At 34.6% G+C, this 13,587-nt stretch overlaps 1 protein-coding gene and 2 long non-coding RNA genes across 12 annotated transcripts; 2 read left to right on the top strand and 1 right to left on the bottom strand.

Annotated features, from left to right (window-relative positions):
• Positions 1 to 135: 135 nt before the first annotated feature.
• On the top strand, positions 136 to 1,728 carry LOC107175687 (uncharacterized). Of its 3 annotated transcripts, none has more exons than XR_008051790.1 (4): positions 136 to 317; positions 573 to 762; positions 889 to 931; positions 1,450 to 1,728. It is a non-coding gene; the product is annotated as an uncharacterized LOC107175687 (long non-coding RNA). The 3 variants fall into 3 exon arrangements; XR_001507210.3 differs by having other exon boundaries at positions 137 to 317; positions 573 to 758; XR_001507212.3 differs by having other exon boundaries at positions 137 to 317; positions 573 to 758; positions 1,420 to 1,728.
• A 1,867-nt stretch (positions 1,729 to 3,595) lies between these two features.
• On the bottom strand, positions 3,596 to 5,711 carry LOC102623865 (uncharacterized). The gene is made up of 3 exons (XR_008051789.1): positions 5,451 to 5,711; positions 4,840 to 4,899; positions 3,596 to 3,895 (listed from the first exon to the last, which is right to left on the bottom strand). It is a non-coding gene; the product is annotated as an uncharacterized LOC102623865 (long non-coding RNA).
• A 396-nt stretch (positions 5,712 to 6,107) lies between these two features.
• Positions 6,108 to 13,579, top strand: LOC102623364 (disease resistance protein At4g27190-like). 8 transcript variants are annotated; one of them, XM_052433764.1, is made up of 7 exons: positions 6,108 to 6,404; positions 6,895 to 6,958; positions 7,127 to 7,171; positions 7,850 to 7,928; positions 8,026 to 10,597; positions 12,018 to 12,959; positions 13,154 to 13,579. In XM_052433764.1, exons 5-7 carry the CDS (start codon positions 8,033 to 8,035, stop codon positions 13,238 to 13,240), a joined length of 3,594 nt encoding a protein of 1,197 aa, XP_052289724.1. In that variant the 5' UTR covers positions 6,108 to 6,404; positions 6,895 to 6,958; positions 7,127 to 7,171; positions 7,850 to 7,928; positions 8,026 to 8,032; the 3' UTR covers positions 13,241 to 13,579. The 8 variants fall into 8 exon arrangements, with proteins under 8 accessions (XP_052289724.1, XP_024951974.2, XP_024951963.2 ...); XM_025096206.2 differs by having other exon boundaries at positions 6,109 to 6,404; positions 7,846 to 7,928; XM_025096195.2 differs by lacking the exon at positions 7,127 to 7,171 and having other exon boundaries at positions 6,109 to 6,404.
• Positions 13,580 to 13,587: the final 8 nt, after the last annotated feature.

Raw genomic sequence — 13,587 nt, 5'->3', positions numbered from 1 at the left:
GTTAATGAAAAAATGATCTAAATATATAACAAAGAAAATAGATATATCGTTAAAAATAAGTACTAAATAAAATATAATTTATAAAATAATAATACTCTGAATAAATTATAAGTCAGTCCATTTTTGTCATTGCATTTGCACATTTTCACTTACCAAACGTGTATAATAGATTATTTGATAAGTAATTGTCAGATATCTTCATTTACCAAACACCGCACTAAATTATTTGCAAAGTTGATTTTTTGAGAATTAAGGTAGAAATTGATTCTTTGGGAAGCCGAAGTAACCCAAAGCAACCCAGCAAACCGATGATATAGGTACACATTTGCCTTTTTTACTTTATTTTTATTTTTTTAAAGTGTTAATTACAAGCATTTTTGTTTGTTCTTCAAATTATGGTGTTGTCAATTAGTTCGTGGCTGATTATGAAGAAGTGGAGCAACAATTTTGTTAAAAGTGGGTAGTAGTTTTAGCGCATATTGAGCTCGAAATGATATTAAATTGAAAATATTTCGTTTTGTTTTCGTTATAATGTTAACGTTTGCTGGTTTGGTTGTGGTTTCAACTTTCAGAAGTTGATCATCTTTTGACTCAACAGCAAATCAATTGAAACCAAACCAACCTTGAATACCCGTGCGGAAGAGTGAATGGATGGGATTAGGATTAAGAAGTCAGATTGGCGTAAGAGTAGCCATTCACATAATGGTTTCAGATTTCTTCACAGCTCTTGCTTTATGTAATTGACAAGCCTTGGTTTGGTGGGTAAATATCAATTTTTTTTTTCCCCAACCTCTTTTCTCTTTCTTACATTGTTTTTGATTGTGCTGTCTCAGAATGTAATGTGTCTTTTATAATTTGACTCACCATTCTAGTGGGTATCTTGCACAGAACATGGGAGAGGTCCAAACTGGCAACTATATTGGATCACGTGGTACTTCACTTACAAGAGCTTTGTGTCACTCTGTTATGGCAATTCCAAAACCGTTTGCTTCTTGTAATTTTGTCTGAACCACCTTGATATCCTCATAGATTGTGTTTCAATCTGGTTATCAACTTCCAGCCTTGGTGGGAGAATACTCCTAAAGCGAGTGTTTTTTATTCATTTATGGTCTAGAACTCAAATGCCTTTGGCTCGAATATAGCGATCCCCATAAAAGTTGATTTTGATTTTGATGATAAATATTTCGTTCTCTCTTCTTCATGTGCTTACATTAACGGCAAGGTTACTCAACTTTGTTAAATCGCTTTGCTCAAAATTTCATTTGGATATGGGCTTGAATATGTTGAGAGTTTACAAGATGGGATATCCTGATATCTTTTTATCCGAAAATTCCTTGGTCATTATTTCCAAGTTTCTGCTGTCAACAGATTTTGATTTTCATGTCTGGTTATTCTGTTGTTTGTGGTTCATGTCTGCAGTGTGTAATTCGTTGCTTCTTTGTGGTGTAGTTGCGACAACAGATGATCTGAAGATTGCAGAATGCTGCTAAGGATTTGGTGGCGATGTGATAATGACTTCAGAAATTTGCTGAAATGGCAAATAGTTAATTGCATATATATATATTTATCGAATGATGCAATGAAGCATTACAAATTCTGTAGAAGTGTAATATTATTGTCAATAATCAGGGGGATGAGCCTCTTATTGAACCTGAGATAGATTTGTAAAAGCTCTGCAAGTGCTGTTTTTATCATGCAATGCAAATGCCTCATAAGATATTACTGCTGCTTTACTGTCAAATAATATTGATAATGGCCTATCCTAAATTAATTCAAGTCAAAAGGGCTCTTTGAACAACATGAAGTGCTTTTGACCTTCCTTTAAAATCTTGAACGGGCTGAGGGGGCTTTGTTACATGTGTTGTAAATTCATAGTTGTCTATTGTGTTATGATATACATTGGGTTCATGTTAAATTTTACTGATTTTGCTGCAGGCAGCCGTAGATGCAGTGTTCAGCACTGCTGTCCCATGACATCGTTAAAACCTGAAGATGCATTTGATCCGAATCAAGTGAAATGATGGTGGATAGTCGTGGTTATGCGATTCAATTTCCTAGGGCAGTGATTCCACATAAAAATTGAGTATATACATTCATATGTCCTAGGTGTTCTTTGTTATTATTTAATACTATATTAATTTTTTGGTCTGGTTTTAGCAAGGTCAATCCAGAATTTCCATATTTGCTTCATTTTAGATTTCAAGTGTTGTATTTTTTTTTTTTTTCCCAAAAACACAAATCTAAAGGAAGAACCTTTCTTTTTATCGTGGTTACAAAGTTGTGTTACTCATGTTTTGTACATCCAGTGAAACTTTTACTGCTGTTTTATTCTTGGGCCAGAGATATATCCAGGCCTTCAACTTACTTCGTTCAACTAGAAGAGTATCTGGGACAGCAGAAAGTCCTTGAGAATGTGTATAAGATGAAGGTACAGCAAACTTCTTTTACCATGCCTTTTGCCTACAGTGATCCATGATAATTTATCATTGCCACACTTGGTTCAATCTTTGGTAGTTTTTGAACTTCTTTTTATATCACGGTAGTACCTCTGCGACCTTATGGTTGTTTTGCCCTTCTTTTACTTTAAAAAGAAAGAAGGGAAAACTTATCTCGTGACTAAGTTCTACAAGATGGTGCAATGTTAATATGCTGCAGATTACTATAAATGAAAATTTGATAATCTTCCTTTGGTGTTGAAGTGTGGTGAGACTGAGAAATGACACACAATGTTTGGGTGTTTGCTTTTTAAAATGCAAAAGCCCAAAAATTTAAGAATCTACTTTTGTAGGTGATAAAGGTTGAGCATGAAGCCCATGGGGTTGATAATCCATAAGAAGTCGAGAAGATAAAATCATTTTTGCGACAGAGAAAAATGTCCTAGTTTTTAGCGACCGAATCAGATAAAAGTAAAGGTTGCCAGTCTGCGTGGGCCAGCAATCAGCTTGCTCCAGATTAAATTATAGTGTTTAGGTAACGAAACAGGGTGACTACCTTGACTATTCGGTGATCTAAAGCAGATAACTTCAACCAGGATATTAGTTGATGACTTCGAGCAGGTCATTTCGATCAAGAGTAATTCTTGAAATTATAAGGAGACCACCGAAAGTAAATTTGCTAACCTTGAGCATATCACTTCGACTAAAAGGTAATTTTTGAGACCATAGGCAGACTATCTCGATCAGGAGATAATTTTTAAGATTATGAGAAGACCATTTCGATCAAGAGGTAATTCTGGTAATTATAAGTAGACCACCTCAACTAGGAGGTAAATCTGGTGACCTTGAGGAGACATTGGATCAAGTGACCAGGATGTAAGATTCAATCAAAATGAATCACCATAGATCTTTTTTAAAAAATCAGGGCACAAATTTGATCCATTAATAATTATTGCTACGATTTAAGGTCGTGGGTTTGAGCTGTTAATAAAAAACCAAGGAAAGTCACGCTGAGGGAGGTTCAACTTTTCTGTCTCTATGATTTTTTTTTTTTAACTCTTTTAACTATTGGAGAGTTTTCATCCATCTTTACAAAGACTCCATCAAAATCAAAGAAGTTCACATGTTTTTTCACCAAATTAAAAAAAAAGAGAAAGAAATAAAAAAAGAGGTTAGTACATAGAGTTCATATATCTCAATTTACAACAATTATGGCTGACAAACAGCATTCCTTAATCCATTTATTTTAATGTTAAATCATTCTTTTTTAGCATTTTAATTTGCAATGAACATGTCCAACCTCACTAGTTGGGATAGAGGTGTAATCAAGCTGGCTTAAAAATGTAAGTCACCGCACCTACTGGAAGAACAACATATCCATGCACATAACAGTTTAATCCAGCACATACCAAAAGGATTCCCAAATTATGTTCTGGAGAAGCTTGACCCTCGTACAGACACTGCACCATAAATATGCCATATAAGGAACATCATTAACTATCTGAGGAAAAAAAAAAGTCCATTATAATGCATAATGCTGGTGAATTAATGAATAGTTCACTTGGAGCGATTATAAGAATTGAAGGCTATTAATATATGTATTCTTAAGGTGTGGCAACTCTTAAGCAGACTGGATTAATAACCACAGAACACTGTCTGCATCAACTGCCAAATTAGTCCAGCCAAAAGGGAAACAAAAAAATCATGAGACAATAGTCTTTGTTGAAATTTAGGACTGGTATTATTAAAAAAGGCTGCGCCCGGCATATGAAGGATTTTGAAGACTTATTTCAAAATTTAATATAGGAGGGCTCGCCTTAGAGAAGGGAATTTTTTTAAGGTTATGCATCAATTTTTTTAAGTCTTCACCCCAGCCCACCACTTTCAATGACGAGCATGCTGCTTGATTGTGTCGCAATGGTACTGGAATGAACCTGCTGTACTCTGATTCGTAGGAGCTCTTCATAATGACATAAATTACCATAAAAACCATCTATTGGGACCTTTTAAGTGCAGAACTGATGACACACGGTGGACCTAATTGTTCATGCACATAACCTTAAGGTTTGCCAGGAACCATATTACACTTCATTTCAATTTACTAAAAGAAGGATGCAGTTAAATAAGCAGAACTCTGATGCAATTTCAGGTATTGAAATATAACTGAAGATATGCAAGGAACAAACTTTAGCTAGCTCTCTAAGTTATAGGAATAAATATCTTTCAGAGCCACATCAGGTCTCATTCCCAAATCTTAATCTTAAACTAATATTCAAAAATAATTACAAATTATCTTTTGATTAGACAATGATGATAGAAAGACAAAAATATATCATAGGGTAACGCCAACAGTCAGATTACCGGGCCTATCGAGGTGAAAACCAAGAATGCAACATAATCTTACCTTCAAGACTGCCATTATCATGGTAAGGAGAGCATAGGAACCAATTCCACCAGAATATTCCTAGACAGTTCAAAGAAATATAAAATTAAACAACTTGTAATAACAGAAAGCCTTAAAGAATGGACAGCACTAAAAAGCCTAACATCATTCAATTCTCTGTGCTGCAAAAAGACTTTCAAGGTCAAACATAATGGTGGCACTTAGCGAATGCATCCTGTACACACATTAAATGGATAAAAATTTATAAAATATGTTGTACTGAATTTCTTATTTTTATAAAGCATTTGAGTTTGAAAACAAAGATACAGCACCGCATAAAGAAACAACATTTTACCAGTAAATTCGTAAAGCTTATAGAATTTAATCTTGTCAGGACACCAAATAAATTTTACAGAGTAAATCTGAAAGCCAAAAGTAAACATTCATCATCACAATAATAGTAACAAAATGCATACTCTTTATACCAATTTATTTGGTGAAGCAGAACTACATTCAGGTGAAGCACAACTACAATAAAAATTAAACAAAGCCCAAATTCTGTTACCTAATTGGGCTCTTGGTCCAAAAATATATAGTAGCTATAGTAGCAGGCAAGAGCAGCTGCGTCTCACCTGATGTGGGATATTAACGTCAGCGTAAAGACGATTACAGCTTCAAGGACGAAGGGAAGGTGCAGTTGCTTCCCCTTCGTGGTTTCAAGGATGATGGGGTTGTTTTAATTGAGGAGGAGGTTGGATTAGGTGATTTTAATTGAGATATTTTTCATTTGTTTTCGTTGATTTTAAACTGATTTGAATTGTAACTCGTTCAAGTTACGAAAATTAACCCAAATGGGTTTTAGAGTTAACCCAACCAAACCGAAACTAATAATGAATTTTGAGTTCGGTTATGTTAGAGTCCACTTAGATAGTATGTGTGTGTGTTTCCCTTTTTAACGTCTTAAATTACTACAAGATTTTAAGTGAACCAAAATGAATCTGTAAAATAGGAGGTACCCACACGTTCATTAATTTTACTAAGTAGTTTACTCACGTATATATGTTATCATATGTGCTCATTATCATGTTAAGGAGGCATACATCAACTTCATCAAATAAGCCGTGACTGATTTTTACGGCCTTAAATTGTCACACTCCCTCCCTCAATGAGTGATTTAATTTTCTGTGAGGCCATGTCAACGAGATTTAATTTAGAAACAGATATAAACATCACCTGACGACAGCTTCACTCTTGCAACACATTTTAAATAAATAAATTTTTTTTAAAAAAAGCAAAAAGGAAAAGGACAAAAAAAGGAAATAAGGAAGGAATTTCTTGGGAACACAACAGTCGTTTATTATCATCTTCGTCAACCTTGCTTTACTTTTGGCATTTTCTTTTCCTTTAGCTTCTCATTAACTTTCATGGTGAAAGCAGCAAAGAATACGTGCTAATCAAGATGCTTGACTTGCCAAATTCTGTTTCTTATCTTCATCTTCTTGCCTATTGCTAATCAGAGACTTTGCAAAGTTTTAACCAAGCTGAAGCGCAGCTCAATTTTCAAGGATAACTTTCTGCAATTTTCGGTACTGTCTTTCTGCATCGAATTTACTTTTGTTTTTTTTTAATTATTTATAGCTTATTACCTTTTTCTTAATTTCAATAGTCATCTATGTACCATGTACAGTTTTGTCTTAAAGCAATGAAATAAAATTTTGATACTTCAGAATAGTTGGCATCCCACATAATTTTTAAAATAATCGTATCCTTATGTAACTTGTAGGGTAATACATGTGTTTATTACTAAAGATTAATACTACATTTATTTTTAACTCTAACATTTACTTGAGCTTTTTGGTTAAGCGGTTTATCTAACGAGTTGAAAATTAAATCAATTAAAGAATTTGAGAGATATAACAAAGATTTTTTTTCCATTGTACGGATGGTACTGTTGTTATGTACACTAGCCATGAATTCGTGCTTTCTTTTCTTCAACCATTTAAATGGATTATGGCTGGACAATTTATTCCTTTTTATCCCTTTCTTTTGCATAATATTACGGTGTTGGAATACCAGTAATTGGTAGCCAGGTGATAGCCAGGTGAAGCGGCGAGGACTGAGAATATCTCCTTACGAAAAGGTACGTGACACTGTTCTTATGCATTAACTGGTATTATTATTCTTTAGTTAATTAGAGATGAATCTACAAAATTTTATGTGTTTGATAGTGTTATGGATAATTACAATAAGACATGAAGCTTGAAATAATCCCGTGTTGTCTGGACTTTTATGTGCTGGTAATTGGTAGCCAAGTGAAGTTCTGCAGGGGACTGAGAATATCTCCTTACAGAAGGTATGGGGAACAACTTGTACGCGCTAATTAGTTAATTAAAATAAGAATCAGGAGCTTAATCTGATGTGTTAAATGATACACATTTATTTTAAGGAGAAGAAAATTAAAAGCTTGAGAAAGAAGAATAGTGTAGAGTAATGTGATGCGGATCGATGAAAGTTTGTATGCATGTATATACAGGCTACAGCTTGTACAATATAATTTGAAAAATATAAAAGGAAGCGTATGTAAATTACTTGTTTATTTTGTACAAAATAAACAATGAATAGAAACAAAATAAACTGGTGTATGCGTTAACCATTGCAATTGGAGCTGAATCCATGGTAGTTCTTTCGGAAATGTAAGAGCACTTATGATTCTGCTCCATTCACATGCCATTTTGGAACATCATGAAAGCTTGATAATATTCATTGTGTATATAATTTAGCTATCTTTTTCTCTTCTTTGCTGCTTTCCTTGCATCATTTACATTCTACTCCATTTTTAATGGCAGATAGGCAGTCATTGTGTTTTTGTTCCTAAAATATATAATAATTCAAGATCGTCATTTCATAGTCGTTCATTTACGAAAGGAAGTAAAAAAACAAAAAAAGTATGCCGAAAATTTTCTATTTTTCTTCAATCTATGTCGCTTTTCTTACTTCATATAAATTCTAATGAGCTCTTAATATCAGATAGGCTGTCAGTGTGGCATTTGCTTTAATTATTATCCACACCACAGGTTGCAATTTTCCACTTGTGCATCTACTGAAACAAGGTATAATTCAAAGTTTCCAATATTCTCAAATCATATATTGTTTATAATTAACTTGCTTGGGTTGCATATATCCTAATGAACTTTTAATATTAACTAGGCTTGAAATGGCAACGGAAATTTTGGGTGGTGCTTTATCCAAAATTGGAGAATACTTGGTGGAAGCAACCGTGCACCAAGTTTGTTTCTTATTTCGTTTCAAAAGCAACATTGAAAGCTTAATGAACGAGGATAAAAATTTGAGATTGGCATTAGATCGTGTGCAGCTACAAGTTAATAGAGCCAAAAGAAATGCTGAAGATATCGAGAAAGATGTACAAAAGTGGCTTGACGAAGTGAGCGACATCATAACGGCCGTTCAAAAGGTAGAAGGAGAAATACAAGCAGAGAGGACATGTCTCAGTGGGTTGTGTCCTAATTTGGCTTGGCGATATCGGTTGAGCAGAAAAGCAGAAAAAATGACAAGCAAATTGTTGAATCTAGTAAACAGAGGCAAGTTCGATAGAGTGGGGCACATTCCACCAGGCATTGAGCTCTTTCCATCGAACGATTTTGTACAATTCGAGTCTACAAAATCTACTTTTGATCAGATTATTGAAGCGATGAAAGATAATAAGATCAACATGGTTGGGATTTACGGCATGGGAGGTGTCGGTAAGACAACCATGGCGAAAGAAGTAGCTAAGAAAGTGCTGGAGTTGGGTATTTTTAAAGAAGTTGTGTTTGCTGCTGTATCTCAGAATCCAAATGTCAGAAATATTCAAGGTCAGATAGCAGACTCGTTAGGCTTGAAATTAGACGAGGAGAGTGATGCTGGAAGAGCGAGACGATTGATGAAGAGATTGACAGATGAGAAACAGATCCTCATTATATTGGATGATGTTTGGGCAAGACTCGACCTGAATATGATCGGAGTTCCCTTAGGTGATGGTTGTGGAATTCTTGTAACTACCCGCCGGAAACAAGTATGTCATTCCATGGGGTGTGAGTCCCCAATTCCATTGAATGCTCTTGTGGAAAAAGAAGGTTTGGTTTTTTTTAAAAGAAATGCATGTATAGGTGATGAACTGCCCACCTTAAATGACTTGGCAAAAGAAGTAGCTAGAGAATGCAAGGGTCTGCCTTTAGCAATTGTGACTATAGGAAGTGCTCTGAAAGGAAAGGCTATTGATGAATGGAATGTAGTGTTGAAAAAGATGAAAAATTCGAAATTTGTGAATGTAGAGGATGTGGATGCTGACATCTATGCTCTTCTTAAATTGAGCTACGATTATTTGAAGGGTGACGAAACAAAGTTATGTTTTTTGTTGTGTTCACTATACCCTGAAGATTATGAAATTCCTTTGGGGGATTTGGTCATATATGGAAAGGGGCTAGGTTTGTTTGAAGATGCCAACACAATTGAAGAAGCAAGGAGCCAATTGCGTGTAACGATTAATCACCTCAAGGCTTCTTGTTTATTATTAGATGGTGGCAATGAAGAACTTGTGAAAATGCATGACATAGTTCGGGATGTGGCCTTATGGATAGCATCTAAGGAGAAGAAGTTCTTTAGTAAGGCTGGCTTGGGATTGAAACAGTGGCCAAAAGATAAAGGCCTTGAACAATACGCAGGAATCTCGTTGATGGCCAACGAATTAGAAGTTCTTCCTGTTAGTTTGCCATGTCCAAAGCTTGAAATTTTGTTATTGGATTGTAGTTCTTGGGCTGAAGTGGAAGTTTCAGATCAATTTTTTGTAGAGATGAAAGCCCTAAAAGTTGTTCATTTACGTCGTGGAGTCATGTCGGTAAAGTCACTTCAATTCTTGACAAATCTTCGATCTCTATGCCTACATTATTGCAGATTAAAAGACATATCTTCCATCGGGACACTGAGCAGGCTTGAGATTCTTAGTTTGAGAGGTTGTTTTTTTGATGAATTGGCGAAAGAATTAGGGGAGCTTGGTGAACTGAGACAACTGGATTTACGTGGCTGTAGATTGTTGAGAAGAATTCCTGCCAATGTGATACGGAGTTTATATCAATTAGAAGAATTGTACATTGGTAAGTATAGCTTCCGTACTTGGGACGTTGAAGGGACAGGTGCAGAGACAAGTAATGCTAGCCTCTACGAGCTGAATTCACTATCTCACTTGACCATGCTGTCACTGAGCATACAAGATAAACGCTTTCCAAAGGACTTTACCTTTCCTAAATTGGTAAGGTATCACATCAGTGTGTTGCCTAGTGACTCTAGGGGGTTTGATTCTTCGTATTTTAGCGAAACAGGTTCACACGGACACATAGAAATCCGAGGCTCTCGATTAACCTCATTTAATGCATTCAAAGAAGTCTGGCATACTCTACAAACTCTTGAGGTAAGTGATTGCAATGCATTGACATGTCTATTCACAGTGTCCCTTGCTCGAAGCCTGGTGCTACTTGAGATACTCTCTGTTGAGAACTGCAGCTCGATGAAGCACATTGTTGTCGCAGATAACGATATGCCTGTTCGGGAGGGGAGCCATATCGTGCTTCCTAAGCTCACAAAATTAGTTCTTAGTGAACTTCCAAATTTCATGGGCTTCTATGAAGGAAGTTATTATTCAACGTGGCCGTCTCTACAAGAGTTGATGGTATATGAGTGTCGCAACACGAGTCCGTCTTTCACTGTTTTTGAACCACCAGGCAAGGTATGTTTTCACAATTTCTAATTTATTTAAAGTTTATTGTTTTTATTCTTTCAGAATAAAAAGTTTGAAATGTTTTACCATTCAAACTGATAAAGTGGGGGCTATTCTCAAATTATTACATATGTCGATCGGAGTCAAAATTTATAGCATAACCTGGGGACATGCTAAGTATTAATTGACGCCTAAACCCCCACATCTATAAATCTTTACGATGAGTGATAGCGTCACCGCACGTGTGTGTATATAAAATGCGGGCGCCCTCGTTCTTTTTTTTATGTGAACACACTTTTAAGATATAGAGTTTAATAAAATCAATTTTTAAAGTTATTAAATCACACGACTTTATAGTATATTAAAAATTAACTCTATTAACCCTTACGATTTAACAGTATGTCTGCATTAAAAAAAAAAAGAGAGTGCTCATACCTGATAATGATTATATGTATGTTCTTTTTTTATGAGGACACACTTTTAACCCGTGAAGTTTAATGGAGTCAATTTTTAAGCTATTAAACCGAATGACTTTATAATATATTAAAAATTAACTCTTTTAAATTATTTTATATGATATTGAAAATAAATTAATTTTATGTATTTATTTTAATACTATGTTTCTATTTATTATAAAATCTAGTTTAAAATAAATAAGATTGGAAAGTATTAAAATATTTTTTTAAATATTGAAAGTATTTTAAAATGTATATATTGTTACATTTATTTTAATATTATATTTATATTTATTATAAAGCATTGGAGTAAATCTTTATGAGTTAATAAAGAGAAAGGGTAATATAGTTAGAAAGGAATCTTGTTGCCCCTTATTGAAAACTTAAAGATTTAGTGATTCACATAACATTTCTCCAAACCTTGAGGGTATAGATATCTTTTTTCTCAAAATGATAATATCGCTCTTTAACTTTTACATATCATCTTAATTTTATAAAAAGCACAAAACAAATTCAATTTTATCATGTAAATTTTATATATTAACATATCATCTTAATTTTATAAAATGCACAATAATTTTTTTTATAACTTCGATAATTTTATATATAGGTTCATGGAGATAATTTCTATGTTTTATTCATTAGCCTTTTTTTTTTCTTTTGAAACTAGTCATGGGCTAATTAAGATTAAATTGAATTATTGTTCCAATATTTATTAATCTAGCAATTTTTCAGAGAAGAATAGAGAATAAGGTTATAAATTATTAATAACCACCGACTTACTTTTGCAAAACGGAAAAATTATTAATAACCAAATAGCAATAGCTTTTAAGAGCGAAAACCAATTTGAGGTCCCTTCATCCTTTGTTTTGTTTTTTTTCTTTTTTCCTGTCGTAGTTGTCTCATATCATAAATCTCATATCTCAATTTCAACACAACAGATTTTAATTTCATGGATTGATTTGTATTCCCAGGATTCGAAGTTTCTGAAGGTAAATAATATTGCTCGGATGCGGCATGGCTTAAAAAATTTGAAGCTTCTAGAAATTGCAGGTTGTTTAACACAAGTGGTATTTCAACTTGAGGGTTTTGAATTTGATGGAGGAGAAGGAGATCATTTCTTATCATTCCCAAGTTTAGAGACTCTTAGGTTCTCTGCTTTACCCGAACTAGAATGTATATGGAAAGGTCCCTCGCATTTTATTAACCTGCAAAATCTATCCATTCTATCAGTGGAGAATTGCCCTAAACTCAGACGTATCTTCTCAACGACTCTTGCTCGACATCTGTCGAAATTGAAAGTTCTAAGAATTAGCTCTTGCTCGGCACTGGATCAAATCATCGTTCAAGATGATGAAGAAGAGGAACAGCATCAGCAAGCGGCGTGCTTCTCAAATCTCTTAGAGATAACTATCGTCGGATGCGACAATTTGAAAAGTCTGTTTCATGTCAATGTAGCTGGAGATCTTCAGCAGCTGAAAAAATTACATATTGCATGGTGTGAAAAGCTGGAGCAAATCATCTTTCAAGATGATGATGAAGAGGAACAGCATCAGCAAGCGGCATGCTTCTCAAATCTCTTAGAGATATCTATCTCCAGATGCAAAAATTTGAAAAGTCTGTTTCATGTCAATGTAGCTCGAGATCTTCAGCAGCTGAAACGATTAGCTATTGCATGGTGTGAAAAGTTGGAGCAAATCTTTGTTGGAGATAATGCTGTCGAAGAGTGCAAAGAAATTGTGCTACCTGGTGTCCAGCAATTGAATCTTCAAGATTTACCAAAACTCGTTCACTTGTGCCCAGTGGGTTGTTACTTGATATTTCCATCATTAACCCATTTGATGGTGACAATTTGCCCAAGAATTGCAGCAAGATTCTCAGTTGACCAAAATGGATCAGTGCATGTCAAATCAGAGGTACTCACATTACTTTTTTTTTTCCCCCGTAACTTTACCACTCAATAATTTTCTTTCCTCGTGTCGGTGTACATGTTATCTTGTTGGTTATGATCATACACTGCACAGATTGGTTGTAAAACCATGCTTAATTTGCTTGCCCACTTATGGATCGAGTTGATAATAGCTTGTCATTGATACTGTTGATTGTGCAGGCACGACAATTAGGTGATGAAACAAACTTTGCCATGGAGATTGATTGCTCGTCAACTGATCAGATACGACAATTGACCTCCAGATAAGCCAGAATGATAGAAGATGAAGCATAGAAATTCTCACCCGTCAATATCAAATGAATAAAAGGAAAAGGAGCAGGTATTATGCTTATGAGTCTCCAGTCCACTCTTCACTTCAGCATGTGTTGCCTTGCCGTGCACATATCTATTGAGGCTTTTCTTCTTTTTCATTCTGTGCTCTTAATTGTATGTTAAGTATCCGTACTGTAATCATGAAGACAATTCTTAGGTTCTTTAAACATAAAATGTCATAAACTTTGAAGACACGGATTGTTAATCTCAAAGCCTATGTACATATAAAAGCTATAGAAAACTTGACCTGAATAATATCGACTGTTAAGGTTCTTTTCTGT

Source organism: Citrus sinensis, chromosome 9 (assembly GCF_022201045.2).
Source record: "Citrus sinensis cultivar Valencia sweet orange chromosome 9, DVS_A1.0, whole genome shotgun sequence".
Lineage (NCBI taxonomy): Eukaryota > Viridiplantae > Streptophyta > Magnoliopsida > Sapindales > Rutaceae > Citrus > Citrus sinensis.
This window is presented reverse-complemented; position numbering and strand designations above follow the sequence as displayed.

What these genes read in the sequence shown, in the direction of transcription:
- LOC102623364 (XM_052433764.1), top strand. Translation starts at nt 8,033, where the DNA reads ATGGCAACGGAAATTTTGGGTGGTGCTTTATCCAAAATTGGAGAATAC. An exon ending in TTTTTGAACCACCAGGCAAG is followed by an intron (nt 10,598 to 12,017) that starts GTATGTTTTCAC and finishes TTGTATTCCCAG; the next exon opens with GATTCGAAGTTTCTGAAGGT. An exon ending in CAGTGCATGTCAAATCAGAG is followed by an intron (nt 12,960 to 13,153) that starts GTACTCACATTA and finishes TTGATTGTGCAG; the next exon opens with GCACGACAATTAGGTGATGA.